The sequence below is a fragment of the Bombina bombina genome, chromosome 4, assembly GCF_027579735.1.
Source record: "Bombina bombina isolate aBomBom1 chromosome 4, aBomBom1.pri, whole genome shotgun sequence".
Taxonomy (NCBI): Eukaryota; Metazoa; Chordata; class Amphibia; order Anura; family Bombinatoridae; genus Bombina; species Bombina bombina.
The window spans coordinates 806,219,556-806,239,249 of record NC_069502.1 but is presented as its reverse complement, the minus strand read 5'-3'; the positions used below and the strand labels follow the sequence as shown (position 1 = coordinate 806,239,249).

At 41.7% G+C, this 19,694-nt stretch overlaps 1 protein-coding gene across 1 annotated transcript in view; it reads left to right on the top strand.

Annotated features, from left to right (window-relative positions):
* The window catches only part of LOC128657057 (uncharacterized), a 112,020-nt gene extending 92,880 nt beyond the window's left edge, over positions 1 to 19,140 (top strand). The window contains exons 10-11 of the mRNA XM_053711283.1: positions 18,602 to 18,661; positions 19,112 to 19,140. Of these exons, the coding sequence (XP_053567258.1) occupies positions 18,602 to 18,615 (14 nt within the window). The 3' untranslated portion in view covers positions 18,616 to 18,661; positions 19,112 to 19,140. The remainder of the gene's footprint in view (positions 1 to 18,601; positions 18,662 to 19,111) is intronic.
* The last annotated feature ends 554 nt before the right edge of the window (positions 19,141 to 19,694 follow it).

The following is a 19,694-nucleotide window of genomic DNA, read 5'->3' as shown; positions in this document are numbered from 1 at the left end:
GTGGACAGATCACCATCGTTTAATTCAGGGGGCTTCTTTTGTGCTTCCGACCTGGACTGTTATTTCAACAGATGCAAGTCTCACAGGTTGGGGAGCTGTGTGGGGATCTCTGACGGCACAAGGAGTTTGGGAATCTCAGGAGGTGAGATTACCGATCAATATTTTGGAACTCCGTGCAATTTTCAGAGCTCTTCAGTCTTGGCCTCTTCTGAAGAGAGAATCGTTCATTTGTTTTCAGACAGACAATGTCACTACTGTGGCATACATCAATCATCAAGGAGGGACTCACAGTCCTCTGGCTATGAAAGGAGTATCTCGAATTCTGGTTTGGGCGGAATCCAGCTCCTGTCTAATCTCTGCGGTTCATATCCCAGGTATAGACAATTGGGAAGCGGATTATCTCAGTCGCCAAACGTTGCATCCGGGCGAATGGTCTCTTCACCCAGAGGTATTTCTTCAGATTGTTCAAATGTGGGAGCTTCCAGAAATAGATCTGATGGCGTCTCATCTAAACAAGAAACTTCCCAGGTATCTGTCCAGATCCCGGGATCCTCAGGCGGAAGCAGTGGATGCATTATCACTTCCTTGGAAGTATCATCTTGCTTATATCTTTCCGCCTCTAGTTCTTCTTCCAAGAGTAATCTCCAAGATTCTGAAGGAATGCTCGTTTGTTCTGCTGGTAGCTCCGGCATGGCCTCACAGGTTTTGGTATGCGGATCTTGTCCGGATGGCCTCTTGCCCTCCGTGGACTCTTCCGCTACGACCAGACCTTCTGTCGCAAGGTCCTTTTTTCCATCAGGATCTCAAATCCTTAAATTTAAAGGTATGGAGATTGAACGCTTGATTCTTGGTCAAAGAGGTTTCTCTGACTCTGTGATTAATACTATGTTACAGGCTCGTAAATCTGTATCCAGAGAGATATATTATAGAGTCTGGAAGACTTATATTTCTTGGTGTCTTTCTCATCATTTTTCTTGGCATTCTTTTAGAATTCCGAGAATTTTACAGTTTCTTCAGGATGGTTTAGATAAAGGTTTATCCGCAAGTTCTTTGAAAGGACAAATCTCTGCTCTTTCTGTTCTTTTTCACAGAAAGATTGCTAATCTTCCTGATATTCATTGTTTTGTACAAGCTTTGGTTCGTATAAAACCTGTCATTAAGTCAATTTCTCCTCCTTGGAGTTTGAATTTGGTTCTGGGGGCTCTTCAAGCTCCTCCGTTTGAACCTATGCATTCATTGGACATTAAATTACATTCTTGGAAAGTTTTGTTCCTTTTGGCAATCTCTTCTGCCAGAAGAGTTTCTGAATTATCTGCTCTTTCTTGTGAGTCTCCTTTTCTGATTTTTCATCAGGATAAGGCAGTGTTGCGAACTTCTTTTGAATTTTTACCTAAAGTTGTGAATTCTAACAACATTAGTAGGGAAATTGTGGTTCCTTCATTATGTCCTAATCCTAAGAATTCTAAGGAGAAATCATTGCATTCTTTGGATGTTGTTAGAGCTTTGTAATATTATGTTGAAGCTACTAAGTCTTTCCGAAAGACTTCTAGTTTATTTGTTATCTTTTCTGGTTCTAGAGAAGGCCAGAAAGCTTCTGCCATTTCTTTTGCATCTTGGTTGAAATCTTTAATTCATTTTGCCTATGTTGAGTCGGGTAAATCTCCGCCTCAAAGGATTACAGCTCATTCTACTAGGTCAGTTTCTACTTCCTGGGCGTTTAGGAATGAAGCTTCGATTGATCAGATTTGCAAAGCAGCAACTTGGTCCTCTTTGCATACTTTTACTAAATTCTACCATTTTGATGTATTTTCTTCTTCTGAAGCAGTTTTTGGTAGAAAAGTACTTCAGGCAGCAGTTTCAGTTTGAATCTTCTGCTTATGTTTTTCATTAAACTTTATTTTGGGTGTGGATTATTTTCAGCAGGAATTGGCTGTCTTTATTTTATCCCTCCCTCTCTAGTGACTCTTGTGTGGAAAGATCCACATCTTGGGTAATCATTATCCCATACGTCACTAGCTCATGGACTCTTGCTAATTACATGAAAGAAAACATAATTTATGTAAGAACTTACCTGATAAATTCATTTCTTTCATATTAGCAAGAGTCCATGAGGCCCGCCCTTTTTTGGGGTGGTTATGATTTTTGTATAAAGCACAATTTTTCCAATTCCTTATTTTATATGCTTTCGCACTTTTTTATCACCCCACTTCTTGGCTATTCGTTAAACTGAATTGTGGGTGTGGTGAGGGGTGTATTTATAGGCATTTTGAGGTTTGGGAAACTTTGCCCCTCCTGGTAGGAATGTATATCCCATACGTCACTAGCTCATGGACTCTTGCTAATATGAAAGAAATGAATTTATCAGGTAAGTTCTTACATAAATTATGTTTTCTCTGTATAATTAATATAAACTTCTAGCTGAGACATGTCCTCATTGCGTTCCATAGGGTGGAGGGTCTAAAATATTCTGATATATTGCAGCATTTTCTTTAAACTATAAAGGTGCAAACATATTTTCGATACTCAGTGGGCTATTCAGTAGGTTACAATACTGCAAGGTTTAGAGTTTTACTTATCTTGAGGGTTATTTTATTCAAGTACATAAACTCCAATGTGTACTAATACAAATAAGGCATACTTTTCTGCAGACAAAACTATATGACTTCTTATAACTAATCTGAGCAACAAAAATAACACAATTACAAGAGAATACAAAACAAGCAATATAAGTAAACAAGTTAAAACAATACTCCCCTAATTTAATTGGTTGACCCTGTAACAGCGTAACGGGTCCTCAATATCAACCGGCAAGGCACAGTCCAGAGAAGGATAGTCTTTATGTTCTGAAGACACACATCATAGAAAACAGTCATAGATTACCCAGAGTCCAGTTCTGGGGCTAGTACCAGCAGGCAATGCAAAGAATGGATCCAGAAATAGTTCAGCAACTTTTACTGCAGTATGGTAGTTAAAACAAGCTTGACAAAAGGTCTTTATCTTCATTTTTTCTTTCTTTAAAAGGTTTACTTGCATTCAATCTTCATTCTTTTGGAGAGTGCACTATTGAATTTTATCTGTACAGATTTTACCTAAATATGAAAAACTCAAAAATAATTCAGTTAGTGTCTTTAATCTCTGGATACAGCTTCATGATCTCATCCTACAAATACAAATATTGTGTTAAGAACAAAATAGAAAAATAAAAACATTTTAGGTTCACTTTCTTACTTAAAATAATCTCCCCAAATCAAATAAAGATACTCAGCAATACTCACCAATACTTCCCCCTTGTTTGCGAGAAACATTCCATGTGGCACGCAAACACAATATAACACGAAACTAAAAGACAAATCATGCACTCCACTCATGCATGTAGAATACTATTCTTAATAGCAGGCAAAATCAACTACACCTCAAAATTCCATTCCTACAGCACCCTTCCGCACGCAATAACAAAAAATAAACATAACAATCTCTTAGAAAACAGTTAAAACCAATTGTCCATTCTATAAAACAAAACATTAACAGCTCACACAAACTTTAAACAACCACAATTAACCTGAAATTCAACACATATACTGACATTAACTGAAACACAGCACTCGTAAAACACTACAAATAATTAAAATCCTATAACAACCATCTATACCCTGGTTCTGCAATTCTACCATGCACAATACTATGAGAACACACTAATAAGGCAATCACTGCAGATGATTAATAAACTCCAGTTGCATATTTATAAATAAAATCCCGAACCATAAATTTACAAAGGAACACACAAACACCTAAGTACCCTATTTTGGGAAAGATCAGATAATAATGGTACAGCCACTGTTCTGTATAGCCCCTGCCCGCATGCACCATGCAAATCCACTGTTAAATAAACCAGGTGTGGCACAAATAATTTGTGAAAATCTCTGGAATCCAGTCTATACCTTTTACATAACCAAGATTTTAATAAAAACACTATTTGATTTATCTTTTTTATAATTTACTATTCACCATTTTGCAGCTCTCTAGCTAAATATAACAATTGCATATAACAAAAAATGAGCTTTCTACAAAAGAATAATAATAATAATTTACACTAATAGATTAAAAAGGATAGTTTGTCTAAAAAAAATCCCATTTAACTTATTCTCAATGATCCACTGTCCTCACTTATAATAAAAAATGTATACTGACGTCCATTAAATAGCCTAAGCAAACACAACCAGCATAAAAAAGAACACACACTCACAGTTGGGTGCAGGCTAGTTAAAGGGACATTTTACCCAAATTAAAAAATATCTTTAATTGAAACTGCTGACACAGTTAAATATACTAGTGTTAGGCTTACAGTAAACCTCATTTTCCTCTCTGTAAATATTTCTTTAAAATCTCAGATTTTATATCAGTTTGCCTGTATCCCTTTAAATATTTTCTCTCCTTTTTTTTTTTTTTTTTTTTTTCGCTAGTATCACAGATTGCAACACCAAGGAAAGGTCTCAAAAAATATATTTTGCAAACTGCTAATACAGTGTTATTGCTGCTCATGAACTCCTTTCACATGAGTGAACTGGTCCTTTAAGTAATAAAATGACAATTTTCCATTGCTCTGTCTAAGCCCTAATCTCCGGTTTTACAGACAAATATAAGATAAGGAACACAATAAAATATACTTATTACCTGAAATCCAACCCATTGCAATAACTGTGTCTTGAAAGCACAACACTAGCTACTTAATATATACACAAATAAACTCGCAAATGCAATTCCTCCCCTATATTTTAAACTATTCAGAAATTACATACGTATACCCTAGCCATAATTTATTTTATTATTTACCACACAAATTCTACTGCTTTACTGTATCATGACCTGCATATTAATTTACTTGCAACAGGAACGGACCCAAAAACTTTTAGGTAAATTTAATGATATACAGCCTATAACCTTATTTTATCTTTTCTGCTAACTCCTTGCACAAATCTTGCAAATACAACATACTTGAATCAGCCTGTTAATCCTTTTTTATTTACCAGAACATGACCAAAGGTCACTCAATAATCCGCACATTCACAGATCCCTTAATTAGTTCACTTGCAAAAACAATATATTGATATGCCACAACAGGTGGACAGTTTTTTTATTTGCATACAACAATTATCACTTAAAACTAAAAACTGCTATTAATAACACACATACTTAAAAACATGCTTATGACTTTAAAATAAAGTTATAACAATAACACTACAAAATACCTCATTACAACATTTGCTTTCTTAGCAAAATAAACTAGCCTAAATAATTACCATACAGAAAGAAAAATGCACCAAGTTCATTTTTACAGCGATACACACACACACACACACACAAGCTCATCTCGCATACCAGAAATTCACTCCATTTTTTTTCTTTCCTTCTCAGGAAAACATATTTCATAACATACCAAAGACATATAAAAATACAATAAGATTAACTTTCCACCAAATTTAAAATGTATTTAAAAGTGCTTGAATCTGCAGGAAATGGCCATTTTCCCAGCCGATTGAGACAATAATTTTCAAACAAAATAATACATTCTCTGTAAATCTTTTACACGTCATACCAGACAAAGTGAAAACCGACAGACCATCACACACTACACATCAAATATACAAAATCTCCTTTTCATTACTGCAAACACGCATACAGCGGAGCTTCTGTAACAGTTTTTTTTCTCTGTTCTCTGAATATGTGATCTGTGTGTGCGCTCGGTGGCCCCCCTTCTATGCCCTCAACATTCTTTAACACAGAGTTTTCTCTTTGAATCTACACAGCAGTGCTTACTGACAGTTTTTATGACCCCCCCTCCCTTTCTCGAGTGGATGTCTCTGCCTGAAATGTTTCTGTCCTTAACAGAAACTGTTAACCCTTTTGTAGACATTAAATATGTAATCTTCTCTGTGCAGTATTATCTATGAGCAGACCCCATTTCCACAACACAATAATAGCAGCAATTACTTTAATATTCTTAAGCACAGCACAATACAATCATATAGCAATTAAAAGCAAGCAAGCAAAGCATAGCATCAAATTCAGATCCAGAGATAGGTAACAAAAAAAATCTACTTTAGGACATGTATAAGGATACTTCAACACAGGTGAGAGTCACTCACCCTAACACAGCGATGCCAACTTGCCCGGGGGACTAAGAACCTCCCATCAAATGCATGCTTTTATCTTGCGCGCTTCACCAGACAGGACTGCAATACCTGTCTAAACCAGCACAGGACTTTAAACCCGCCTGAAGGGGATTATCACAACTGCCGGCAGGTCTGAAAACCTCTGCAAAACCCTGCTTCTACTGCAGGATCCCCTTTAACCCTTTATCCTATATAACCAACACCTATTACCAAAAATAAATTTAGGTTCAGATTCACAGAGGGAAAGTAGAGTAAAAAACACTCATCTACTTGCCCAGTGCGAATCCCACAAGCTGACACCAGAATTGTAAGATGTTGTTGTTGTTTTCAGAGGGGGACCGTGTCAGTCAGGGCTTGGCCTGGAACACACCTTATTAGATGGAAATGAATGTATTTGATGAGGATATCCACGAGAATAGAATTCAGACCACGCAGCAATGATCTAAAAATATTCTGTTTATTGAAAGATACAAAGCATGTCTTATAGGCGACAGATACAGCATATGGGGTTAACATGATGACACGTTATGGCCGCGTCATATCATTCCATATTTCATGAACAAAAGAAGCTTATTGAAATATAGGAGAGAAATAGGAGTATGAAGGAGTGTTTCTTATAATAGTAGCGAAAATACATCTGGGCGCATAGTTCAGCTCGTTTGTCCATCTTACCTAGATAACGGACTTCCAGGCACCTTGCCAGGAACATTTACAAGGCCAATAAAACTACTACAATTCTTACTAATATCAGCATATTTCTCACTACATAATAACTGCTATAATAAAGACAAGATGGATGCCTAAGACAAAATGGCGGCCAAGAACAAGATGGCGCTAGTCATGCTAACAATTCCTAACACTTGTGGTACTGTATTTCAAGGAGATTTTAAAGTACTGGCTACAAGAGTCACATAGTGGGGCTATTTATGAGAACTCAGGCTCCTACTGTGACGCTACTTTTATTTCAGAGGCTGTTTGACACTGGGGATTGATTCCAGAGCTAAGAGGCTCCTTAATGAATGTGTTCATTGTTTTACTGGTGTTCATTGTTTTACTAGGGGCAATGTGTTTTAGCTGCTGTGAGCAGTACTGAGCAAGCGGTCTTAGATTCAGAAAGGAATCTAGGTGCGGTCACTTGTTTTTTCTTCCCAGCCATCGTTTCTTTGCCGGAGGTCCTCTCACTGATTGCCGCCCACGAGGGGCGGGGTTAGTTTTTGCGCGCTTCAGACCGGATGCGTCTAGAAGCTGTGCACTTTATTCAGATGGAGCTCTGCAGAGGACGTTGTTCCCAGACGCTTACTGAGACCGCCTGGTTGTAGTTAGAGCAGGCGGTCTTAAGCATCCGGGAGTTTGCAGTCTGTGTAAGTGTGTCGTGGGGGCAGGTAGGCGCCGCAGCAGAGCTGGGGCAAGGTGCACTGGTGCTTAAGTTTATTTTTCAACCAAACGCTTTGGGATTCACTGATTTGATGTAAAACATAAATAAGGGTTTATTACCAAACGCTTTGGGATACACTGATTTGATGTCAAATAAAATACAAAAAAGGGTTTATTACCAAACGCTTTGGGATACACTGATTTGATATAAAATAAATAAGAGGTGTGTTCAAAAACGCTTTGGGATCAGTCCCCCTGTTTTTTTCAGTAGATTATCAACAGTTACATCAGGCTGTTTTTTTGTTATATTTTTCAGAGTATGTTATCATTTCCACAATCATTATTGTCCCTCATGCACTTAGAGGACATTACAGTTTAGAGAGCAAATTTTCTTTAATAAAAGTTTGTCAAAAGCGGATGCTTCTCAGGATTCTACTGAGGAGGTTCAGAGTATGCCGCAACTGTCTCCCCAAGCATCACAACCATTACCACTCGCTCAGGCGACGCCTTGTTCTTCAACTGCGTCTGCTGTGTTCACTCTGCAGGATATTGCTGCAGTTATGTCATCTACTCTTTCAGAGGCGTTATCTGCTTTGCCAGTACTGCAAGGCAAACGCAGTAGGAAAGAGGCCCATGTGGTCCATGCGACTTCTGATGCTTTGATGGTGATTTCCGATGTACCCTCCCAGGGCTCTGAGTTGGGGGGTATGGAGGCTCTGTCCGAGGGGGAACTTTCTGACTCAGGAAGTGTAAACCCCCTGACAGATTTGGATGTGATGTCTTTCAGGTTTAAGCTTGAACACCTCCGCCTTTTACTCCGGGAGGTTTTGGTGACTCTGGACAACTGTGATTCAATTGTGGTCCCTCCAGAGAAATTGAGTAAGATGGACAGATATTTATAGGTCCCTTCTTATTCTGACGTTTTCCCAGTTCCTAAGAGAACTTTGGAAATTATTGCTATTCCATTCTCCCCTTCTCCTGTTTTCAAGAAAATGTACCCTATAGCTGACGCCATTTGGGATTCTTGGCAGACGATCCCTAAGGTGGAGGGAGCTGTTTCCACCTTTGCTAAATTAACTACTATTCCTATCGAGGATAGTTGTGCCTTCAAAGACCCTATGGATAAGAAGTTGGAGGGTCTCCTCAAAAAGATCTATGTTCTTCAGGGGTTGCTATTGCAACCGGCGACCTGCATTGTTACAGTCACGACTGCGGCTGCTTTTTGGTTTGATGCCTTAGAATAGTCTCTTAAAACTGAGACTTCTTTGAAAGAAATACAGGATAGAATTAAAGCTCTTAAGTTAGCTAATTATTTTATTACTGATGCTTCCTTTCAGATTACCAAATTGGCGGCTAAGAGTTCAGGATTTTCCATCTTAGCACGCAGAGCCTTATGGTTAAAATCTTGGTCTGCGGATGTGTCATCTAAATCAAAGCTTTTGGCTATTCCTTACAAGGGGAAGACCCGGTTCAGGCCTGACTTAAAGGAGATTATTTCTGACATCACGGGAGGCAAGGGTCACCTCCTCCCTCAGGATAAAAAGTCCAAACAGAGAGGGCGACAGAGTAATTTTTTGTTCCTTTTGAAATTTCAAGGGAGTTCCCTCTCCCTCTTCCGCTAAACAGGAAGGGAATTATTCACAAGCTAAGTCCACTTGGAGACCCAACCAGTCTTGGAACAAAGGTAAACAACCCAAGAAGCCAGCTGCTGCTACCAAGTCAGCATGAAGGGTCGGCCCCCGATCCGGGACCGGATCTAGTAGGGGGCAGACTTTCTCACTTTGTCCAGGCTTGGATAAGAGATGTTCAGGATCCTTGGACACTAGAAATTGTGTCTCAGGGGTATCAGTTGGAGTTCAGAAATTCTTCCCCCAGGGGAAGGTTCCTTCTTTCTCGATTATCTGTCGACCAGATAAAAAGAGAGGCGTTCTTACGTTGTGTAGGAGACCTTTTCCATGGGAGTAATATGTCCCGTTCCTATACAGGGACAGGGGTTTTATTCCTATCTGTTTGTTGTTCCCAAAAAGGAGGGAACGTTCCGACCCATTTTAGATCTCAAAAGTCTAAACAAGTTTCTCAGAGTTCCATCCTTCAAGATGGAAACTATTCGGACCATTCTTCCATTGATCCAGGAGGGTCAATATATGATTACTGTGGATCTAAAGGATGCATATCTTCATGTTCCTATCCACAGAGTTCATCACAAGTTCCTGAGGTTTGCCTTTCTGGACAAACATTTTCAGTTTGTGGCCCTTTTGGTCTGGCCACGGCACCCAGAATTTTCACAAAGGTTCTGGGGTCTCTGCTGGCGGTTCTAAGACTGTGGGGCATTGCAGTGGCGCCTTATCTGGATGATATTCTGATCCAGGCATCGTCTTATAAACTGGCAAAGTCTCATACCGACATTGTTCTGTCCTTTCTGAGGACTCACGGGTAGAACGTAAATCTGGAAAAGAGTTCGCTAGTTCCACAAACAAGGGTTCCTTTCTTGGGAACTCTAATCGATTCTCTGTCCATGAAGATCTTTTTGACGGACGTTAAAGATTCTGGATACCTGCCGATCCCTTCAGTCCAATCCTCGGCCGTCAGTGGCTCAGTGCATGGAGGCCATTGGATTGATGGTAGCGGCAATGGACATCATTCCGTTTGCTCGTTTTCATCTCAGACCTCTACAACTGAGCATGCTCAGACAATGGAATGGAAATTATGCAAATTTGTCTCATCTAGATCAGGAGACAATGGACTCTCTTCTATGGTGGTTGTCGCCGGATCATCTGTCCCAAGGGACATGCTTCCGCAGACCCTCATGGGTGATAGTGACAATGGACGCCAGCCTGATAGGATGGGGAGCAGTCTGGAACTCCCTGAGGGCTCAGGGTGTGTGGACTTGATCGGAGTCTCTACTTCCCATCAATATTCTAGAGTTGAGAGCAATATTCAATGCGCTTCAGGCTTGGCCTCAGTTGGCTTCGGCCAAATTCATCAGATTCCAGTCGGACAACATCACGACTGTAGCTTACATCAATCATCAGGGAGGTACAAGGAGTTCCTTAGCGATGACAGAAGTAGCCAAGATAATTCAGTGGGCGGAGGCTCACTCTTGTTATCTGTCGGCAATCTACATCCCAGCAGTGGAAAGCTGTGAAGCAGATTTTCTGAGCAGGCAGACTTTTCATCCGGGGTAATGGGAACTCCATCCGGAGGTATTTGCCAACCTGATTCTCAGGTGGGGCAGGCCGGAGTTGGATCTTATGGCATCTCGTCAGAATGCCAAGCTTCCGAGATAAGGGTCCAGGGATCCCCAGGCCGAACTGATAGATGCCTTGGCAGTGCCTTGGTGTCAGGGATTTTTTCCCTGTTGTGTTTGCCATGTGCTGCTGGCAGCCATTTTACTCACCTCTCTTCCTGACTTGGTGCATTGTGGGGGATGCTGCTCATTGCCTGCACTTCCTTTTATGGCCAGACTGTTGTGCATCATCCATGTAAGACAGGATGCAGTCTCAGAATTGTGATGTCATCACTTATTATTTAAAGGGCCTCTGTTCAGTATGCTTTGCCTTTGCGTTGTGTCAGACCTGTTTGTGAGAGCTCCTGTGTTTTACCTGGCTGCCTGACGTCCTTCCTGGTTCCTGATCCCTTTCTTGTTCCTGACTCTGCTGTTTTCCTTGTTCCTGATTCCGACTCGTCTGACTATTCGCTTTGACTCCTGACTCGGCTCGTCTGACTACCAGCTCTGGTTTTGACTCCTGGCTTGTTATTTGACTTGTGGACTTTTTATTATTTTTTGCTATTAATAAAGGTGTGATTATTTTTGCACTTCTCGTCTCAGTCTGATTCCTGGCACCCTGACATTACGCAAAGGCCATGAATCCTGATGGTGCTAATAATCCACCTTTACCTGCATCATTTCCAGGATGGATGAACAGGATCACCGCTTGGATCAATTTGCACTAGCCTTGCAAACCCTGCTGACTCGCACTGCACATTTGGACCAAAGTGTCCCGCAAGTTATGGCTGCTCCTGTTACCGCTGCTGCACCTATGCCTACCAGGAGCATGTCCGGTTCTGCACCTCTACCTCAGCGATATGGAGGCGATCCTATTCAGTGCAGAGGGTTTTTGAACCAGGTGGGCATTTACTTTGAGATGTTACCTCAGGCGTTTCCCTCTGACAGAGCTAAGGTGGAATTTCTCATCTTGTTACTCACTAACACAGCTCTTGCCTGGGCTAATCCCTTGTGGGAGACTAATAAACCTGTGATTTCAAATTACCCTGAATTTGTGGCCTCCTTTTGAAGGGTATTTGATGTTCCGGCTCGCTCTTCCTCTGCTGCTAAACGACTCATGTCCATTCAGCAAGGTACAAGATCTGTTGCTCAGTATGCTATTGAGTTCCGTACACTTGCCGCAGAGGTAGGTTGGAACAATGAAGCCCTTGTTGCCGCCTTCTTTCATGGGCTCTCTGATGCGATCAAAGACGAAGTTGCTGCCAGAGATTTACCAGAGGATCTCGAGGCATTGGTGTCTTTTTTGATCCTAATTGACATCAGACTCGGAGAGAGGCCCTCTTTCAAGGAGCACTTGCGGAAGCCTCCTGTTCCATTTTCTCCTACGTGTTCGTTCCCACCCATGCCTCCCTCTCCTCCCATGCCTCCTGGTCCCGAGTCACCAGGTACTGCTGAGCCGATGCAGCTAGGATTCGCGCGTCTCTCCGCGGCGGAGAGGGCCTTTAGGTGGAGGGAGGGGCTCTGCTTCTATTGTGGGTTACAGGGCCACCTTTTGAAGTCTTGTCCTACACGGCCGGGAAACGCTCACACCTAAGGTCCTGTCGGGGGCAGAACTTGGGTGGTTTATCCTCATCCCCGGAACCACTTAAGGAGAAACCTTTGGTCACGGTTGTCCTTTCCTTGGTGGACTCCTCCATAGTCACTCAGGCTCTTGTTGACTCCGGTGCTGCGGGCTATTTCATTGACAGTGCTTTTGTATCAAAGCACTCCATTCCTGTTTTGCCTCGGTCCGTTCCGCTTGCTATTGAGGCCTTTGATGGCAGGCCCCTTCAGCCCGCACTCGTTACTCAAGAAACTGCTCCGTTGTCCATGGCTGTTGGGGCTCTCCATTTTGAAATCCTCTAGTTCCAGGTGATAAACTCTCCGCATTTTCCGGTTGTTCTGGGTTATCCTTGGCTCCAAAAGCACAATCCCAGTCTCGACTGGCGCAGGTCCAAAATTTTGTCGTGGTCCCCGCAATGTATTTCCACTTGTCTTCGGAAACCAGTTAAAGTCTCTTGCACTTCTTCGGTATCTCAATTGCCAGAGGAGTACCGAGAGTTCCTAGACGTGTTTGACAAGGTGCGTGCCTGTACGTTGCCTCCTCACCGGTCTTACGATTGTGCCATAGACCTGCAACCCGGAGCCATTCCTCCTCAGGGCCGGATGTACCCTCTGTCTGTTGCAGAGAATTGTGCTATGGAGGAGTATGTTGCCGATGCTCTGTCGCGGGGGATCATCCGCAAATCCTGCTCTCCTGCAGGGGCTGGCTTCTTCTTTGTGAAGAAAAAGGATGGCGAGTTAAGACCATGTATCGATTATAGGGGTCTTTATCGTCTTACCATTAAGAATGTTTACCCTATTCCGCTTATTACGGAACTCTTTGACCGCCTCAAGGGAGCTACAGTGTTTACTAAACTTGATTTGAGAGGAGCATACAATCTCGTTAGGATTAAGGAGGGCCATGAATGGAAAACAGCATTTAACACCAGGAGCAGGCATTATGAGTATCTTGTAATGCCCTTTGGTCTATGTAATGCTCCTGCTGTTTTCCAGGAATGTATTAATGATGTCCTACGAGATATGTTGCAACAGTGTGTACTTAGACGACATCCTCATACACTCACCCACACTTGAAGATCATCGTTCTGATGTTACACGGGTACTTCAGAGACTACGTGAGAATGGCCTGTTTTGTAAACTCGAGAAATGTAAGTTCCATCAGACTTCCTAGGTTATGTTATCTCTGTTGCAGGGTTCTCCATGGATCCTGACAAGTTATCTGCAGTTCTGCAGTGGCCTCGCCCAGTTGGTCTTCGGTCTATTCAACGTTTTTTGGGGTTCGCCAATTACTATAGAAAGTTTTTAATAAACTTTTCTTCCTTGGTCAAACCTATAACAGACATGACCCGTAAAGAGAATGATCCACTCCATTGGTCACCTACTGCCATTAAGGCCTTTGATAGTCTTAAGACTGCCTTTGCTGCCGCTCCAGTTCTGGCTCATCCTAACCCTGTCCTGCCTTTCGTTCTTGAGGTCGATGCGTCTGAGACTGGAGTAGGTGCCCTCTTGTCTCAACGTCCTATGCCTGACAGTTCTTTGCATCCGTGTGGTTTCTTCTCTAGGAAATTGTCTCCAGCGGAGTGCAATTATGAAATTGGCGACAGGGAATTACTGGCTATAATTTTGGCACTTAAGGAATGGAGGCATCTTCTCGAGGGTACTAGAGTGCCAGTGCTCATTCTTACTGACCACAAGAATTTAACTTATCTATCTGAAGCAAAACTTTTGTCACCCCGACAGGCCAGATGGGCGCTATTTTTGTCTCAGTTTAATTATGTGGTCTCCTACCTGCCTGGTAGTAAGAATGTTAGGGCTGATGCCCTCTCTCGACAATTTTCGCCTCTGTCCAAGGAGGAGTCTGTACCTACTACTGTTATACCTCCTGACCATATTTTGGCTACCATACGTACTAATTTGACTTCTCCCTTGGGGGAGGAGATCCTGGCTGCACAAACCAATTCACCTCCTGAGAAACCTAGTGGTAAGTGTTTTGTTCCTGAGAATCTTTGAACTAAACTTTTGCACACTTACCCCTATCCTAAAGCCGCAGGTCACCCAGGCAAGAACCAAATGATTTGGTCTGTCACTCGACAATTCTGGTGGCCAGGTCTTCGTTCTGATGTTGCTGCGTATGTTGCCTCCTGCTCAGTTTGTGCACAGAATAAGACTCCTCGACGTCTTCCTGTGGGTCTTCTTCAACCTATTGTTGAATAATGGTGAGCGTCCTTTGACACATCTTTCCATGGACTTCATTGTCGAGCTCCCTGTTTCCAATGGCAATACTGTTATCCTTATGGTGGTTGACCGTTTTTCTAAAATGTCACATTGCATTCCCTTGATGAAGCTGCCTACCGCGCAGGAGCTTGCTTCAATTTTTGCTCAGGAGGTCTTCCGTTTACATTGGTTACCCAAGGAGATAGTGTCGGACCGGGGTAGCCAGTTTGTCTCCAGATTTTGGCGTTCCTTTTGTGCTCAAATGGGGATCCAGCTTTCCTTCTCCTCGGCATATCACCCTCAATCCAATGGGGCTGTGGAACGGTCTAATCAAGCTCTGGAACAGTTCCTCCATTGCTATGTCTCAGATCACCACAATAATTGGTCTGAACTGTTACCTTGGGCAGAGTTTGCTCGTAATAGTGCTATTAATGCTTCCTCCAAGTTATCCCCGTTCATGGCGAATTATGGGTTTCAACCATCCTTGTTGCCCGATTCATTCATGTCTCAGGGTATTCCGGCTTTGGAGGAGCATCTCTGGCAACTCCGTTCCACGTGGGTGCAGATTAAGGATTGCCTTCATCGTTCTATGCAGCGCCAAAAGTTCCAGGCTGATCGTAGGCGTCTCCCCGCACCTTCCTACCAGGTTGGTGAGAGAGTTTGGCTGTCCTCCGGCAACTTGAGCCGTCGTGTGCCTTCCAATAAATTGACTCCCCGTTATGTTGGTCCTTTTTGAATACTCCGACGGGTTATTCCTGTGGCCTATACTCTTGACCTTCCTCCTGCTATGCGCATCTCCAATGTTTTTCATGTCTCCCTCTTGAAACCATTGGTTTTAATCGGTTTACCACTGTGTTGCCTCGTCCCTGTCCTATCCTTGTTGACAACCATGAGGAGTATGAGGTCAGCAGCATTATTGACTCTCGTATGTCCAGGGGCCGTGTACAGTATTTGGTTCACTGGAGGGGCTACGGTCCGGAGGAGCGTTCTTGGGTTCCCTCCTCTAATGTTCATGCTCCTGCCCTCCTCCGTGCCTTCCATGCCCGTTTCCCCAATAAGCCTTTTGTCCTCCCGCGGGGGAGGGGTCGTTGAGGGGAGGGTACTGTCAGGGTTTTTTCCCTGGTGTGTTTGCCATGTGCTCCTGGAAGCCATTTTACTCACCTCTCTTCCTGACTTGGTGCATTGTGGGGGATGCTGCTCATTGCCTGCACTTCTTTTTATGGCCAGACTGTTGTGCATCATCCATGTGAGACAGGATGCAGTCTCAGAATTGTGATGTCATCACTTATTATTTAAAGGGCCTCTGTTCAGTATGCTTTGCCTTTGTGTTGTCTCAGACCTGTTTGTGAGAGCTCCTGTGTTTTACCTGGCTGCCTGACGTCCTTCCTGGTTCCTGATCCCTGGCTTGTTCCTGACTCTGCTGTTTTCCTTGTTCCTGATTCCGGCTCGTCTGACTATTCACTTTGGCTCCTGACTCGGCTCGTCTGACTACCAGCTCTGGTTTTGACTCCTGGCTTATTTGACTTGTGGTCTTTTTATTATTTTTTGCTATTAATAAAGGTGTGATTATTTTTGCACTTCTTGTCTCAGTCTGATTCCTGGCACCCTGACACTTGGTCGTTCAGCCTAGCTTATGTGTTCCCTCCATTTGCTCTCCTTCCCCGGGTGATTGCTCGAGTCAAACAGGAGAGGGCTTCGGTGATCCTCATTGCTCCGGCGTGGCCTCGCAGGACTTGGTATGCCGATCTGGTGGACATGTCCTCTCAGCCACTGTGGACGCTTCCATTGAGGAAAGACCTTCTAATTCAGGGACCCTTCCATCATCCGAATCTAGTTTCTCTGCAGCTAACGGCTTGGAGATTGAACGCTTGATTTTATCTAAGCGTGGGTTCTCTGATTCGTTCATTGATACTTTGATTCAGGCACGTAAACCTGTTATTAGAAAGATTTACCATAAGATATGGCGTAAATATCTTTATTGGTGCGAATCCAAGGGCTACTCATGGAGTAGGGATAGGATTCCCAGGATTTTGTCTTTTCTCCAAGAAGCATTGGAGAAAGGGTTGTCGGCAAGTTCCTTAAAGGGACAGATTTCTGCTTTGTCTATTTTGCTACACAAACGTCTGGCAGATGTTCCGGATGTTCAATCCTTTTTTCAGGCTCTGACTAGAATCAGAAACAAACAAAGGGAATCTTGCTAGGATAGGCATTGTTTGGATCTGACTAGAATCAGGCCTTTGTTTAGACCAATTGCTCCTCCTTGGAGTTTGAATTTAGTTCTTAATCTTCTTCAAGGGGTTCCGTTTGAACCTATGTATTCCATAGATATTAAGTTATTATCTTGGAAAGTTTTATTTTTGGTTGCTATTTCTTCTGCTCGCAGAGTATCTGAGCTTTCGGCATTACAATAAGATTCTCCTTATTTTATTTTTCATTCCGATAAGGTAGTGTTGCGTACCAAACCTGTTTTTTTCCCTAAGGTTGTTTCTAACAAAAATATTAATCAGGAAATTGTTGTTCCTTCATTGTGTCCTAATCCTTCTTCTAAGAAGGAGCGTCTGTTACATTATTTGGACGTGGTCCATGCCTTGAAGTTCTACTTACAAGCGACTAAGGATTTTCGTCAATCATCTTCATTATTTGTTGTTTTTTCTGGGAAACGTATGGTTCAGAAAGCTACAGCTACCTCTCTTTCTTTTTGGCTGAAGAGTATCATCCGTTATGCGTATGAGACTGCTGGACAGCAGCCTCCTGAACGAATTACGGCTCATTCCACTAGGGCTGTGGCTTCCTCATGGGCATTCAAAAATTATGCTTCTGTTGAACAGATTTGCAAAGCTGCAACTTGGTCGTCTCTTCACACTTTTTCCAAATTTTACAAATTCGATACTTTTGCCTCGTCTGAGGCTGTTTTTGGGAGGAAAGTTCTTCAAGCAGTAGTGCCTTCCATTTAGGTTCCCTGTCATGTCCCTCCTGTTTCATCCGTGTACTATAGCTTTGGTGTTGTATCCCACAAGTAAGGATGAAATCCGTGGACTCGTATCTTGTAAAAGAAAAGGAAATTTATTCTTACCTGATAAATTTGTTTCTTTTACGATACGATGAGTCCATGGCCCACCCTGTTTTTGTACGACAGGTCTTTAATTGTGTTAAACTTCAGTCACCTCTGCACCTTGGCTTTTCCTTTCTCTTCCTAACTTCGGTCGAATGACTGGAGTGGGAGGGAAGGGAGGAGCTATATATTCAGCTCTGCTGTGGTGCTCTTTGTCTCCTCCTGCTGACCAGGAGGTGATATCCCACAAGTAAGGATGAAATCCGTGGACTCATCGTATCGTAAAAGAAAAAAAAAATTATCAGGTAAGAATACATTTCCTTTTTACATATTATATATTACCTTTTTATCTAAAATTATAATCTGGTCTTCATTACAAGTACAGAATATATGGCATAAATGCCAAAAAAAAAACTAAAACTAAATATTTTGTGCGCATCAGCAATAATTATTTAAAGGGACACTCAAATAAACTTTTATAATTTAGAAAGAGCATTCAGTTTTATGATACTTGCTAATTTACTTCCATTATCAAATTTTGCAGTCTTTTTATATATACACTTTATGGGGAACAAGCTCCTACTGAGCATGTGCACAAGCTCACATGGTATATGTATTCTAGTCTATGATTGGCTGATGTCTGTCACATGATAAAGGGAGGCGGAAAAATTTGACAGAAATTTTTTTACTGCTTATTTGAAATTCAGAGTAGGTGACATTGTCTTGTCTTTTTATTATGCATTTGTTAATTATGCAATTGTATTTAATGGTCCTTTATGTTGCATATTAATCCTCTTTCCTGTGATGTAAACGCTCTTAGCCGTTTGTAAGTAAACAAATAACTGTGGTGGTTTGATGTTATTTTAGAGATTTGTCACAAGTTGATATCCTTTTGGTTTAGCTGTATTTGGGTCTTTAAACGTTTTCAGCTGAATAATCCTCCTCATCTATATGGTATAACAGAATTGCCTGAGTAACACAGTTGGCTGGCTTGCTGCTTATCCCAGAAGGTGTAGTTGACACGTGAGTGAGATTCTTCTCTCTGAGGAAGATTTTATATATTGTTTAGATTTACTACACCACCTGGGGCCATTTTATTTGTTTTGTTCTTCTATAGTCATCCTTGTTTTAACTACAATCACATGAGCAGTAGTTATAAAGATTAGTTTATGGGCTAAAATAATTGTATTACTAAAAGTGTCTGTGAACACAATTTGAAAAGGACTATATACGTTAGTCAGTCTATATTGAAATTAATGTTGTTTTTCTACCAAAGTGTGAATTCTTAGAAATAGTCCCTAATGTCCAGTAAACTGTCCTTAAGCCTTAGCATGGAAGCTGGGAAAGGGTCTAGTTGTCACAGCACCTACTACAAGTGTAGGGGGCTGACTAATTCAGAACAGTTTATTTGTTCTCATGATAAAGTAATTATGTAATTAATAACATTACTCCCATTGTGTTTCTTATTGACAGGTGAATTCACAAACTGCAATAATCCTAGTCATGATCAGTGCAGATGCTTCTTTACATCTTCTTCAAAATCAAAGAAGCCACATGGGAAATTTATGTTCTGAATGTGGGAAATATTTTCTTAAGAAATCACATCTTCTTAAACATTTAAAAATTCATACAGGAGAAAAGCAATTTTCTTGTCCTATATGTAGGAAATGTTTTAACTGTAAAAACATTCTTGTTGCTCACCAGAAAAGTCATACAGGAGAAAAAGGCTTTTCATGTTCTGATTGTGGGAAATGTTTTACTCAGAAATCAGATCTTATTAGGCATCAGAAAGTTCATACAGGGGAGAAAGCATTTTCTTGTTCTGACTGTGGGAAATGTTTTAGTCAGAAATCAAATCTCATTATGCATCACAAAATTCATACAGGGGAGAAAGCATTTTCATGTTCTGACTGTGGGAAATGTTTTACTCTGAAACAAACTCTTATTAGGCATCAGAAAATTCATATTAAAATAAATCAGAGTTTAACCTCCTAAGTGCAGGGGGTGGCATGTAGTTGTTACCCACACAATACCAAGTGCTGATGATGACTGCATC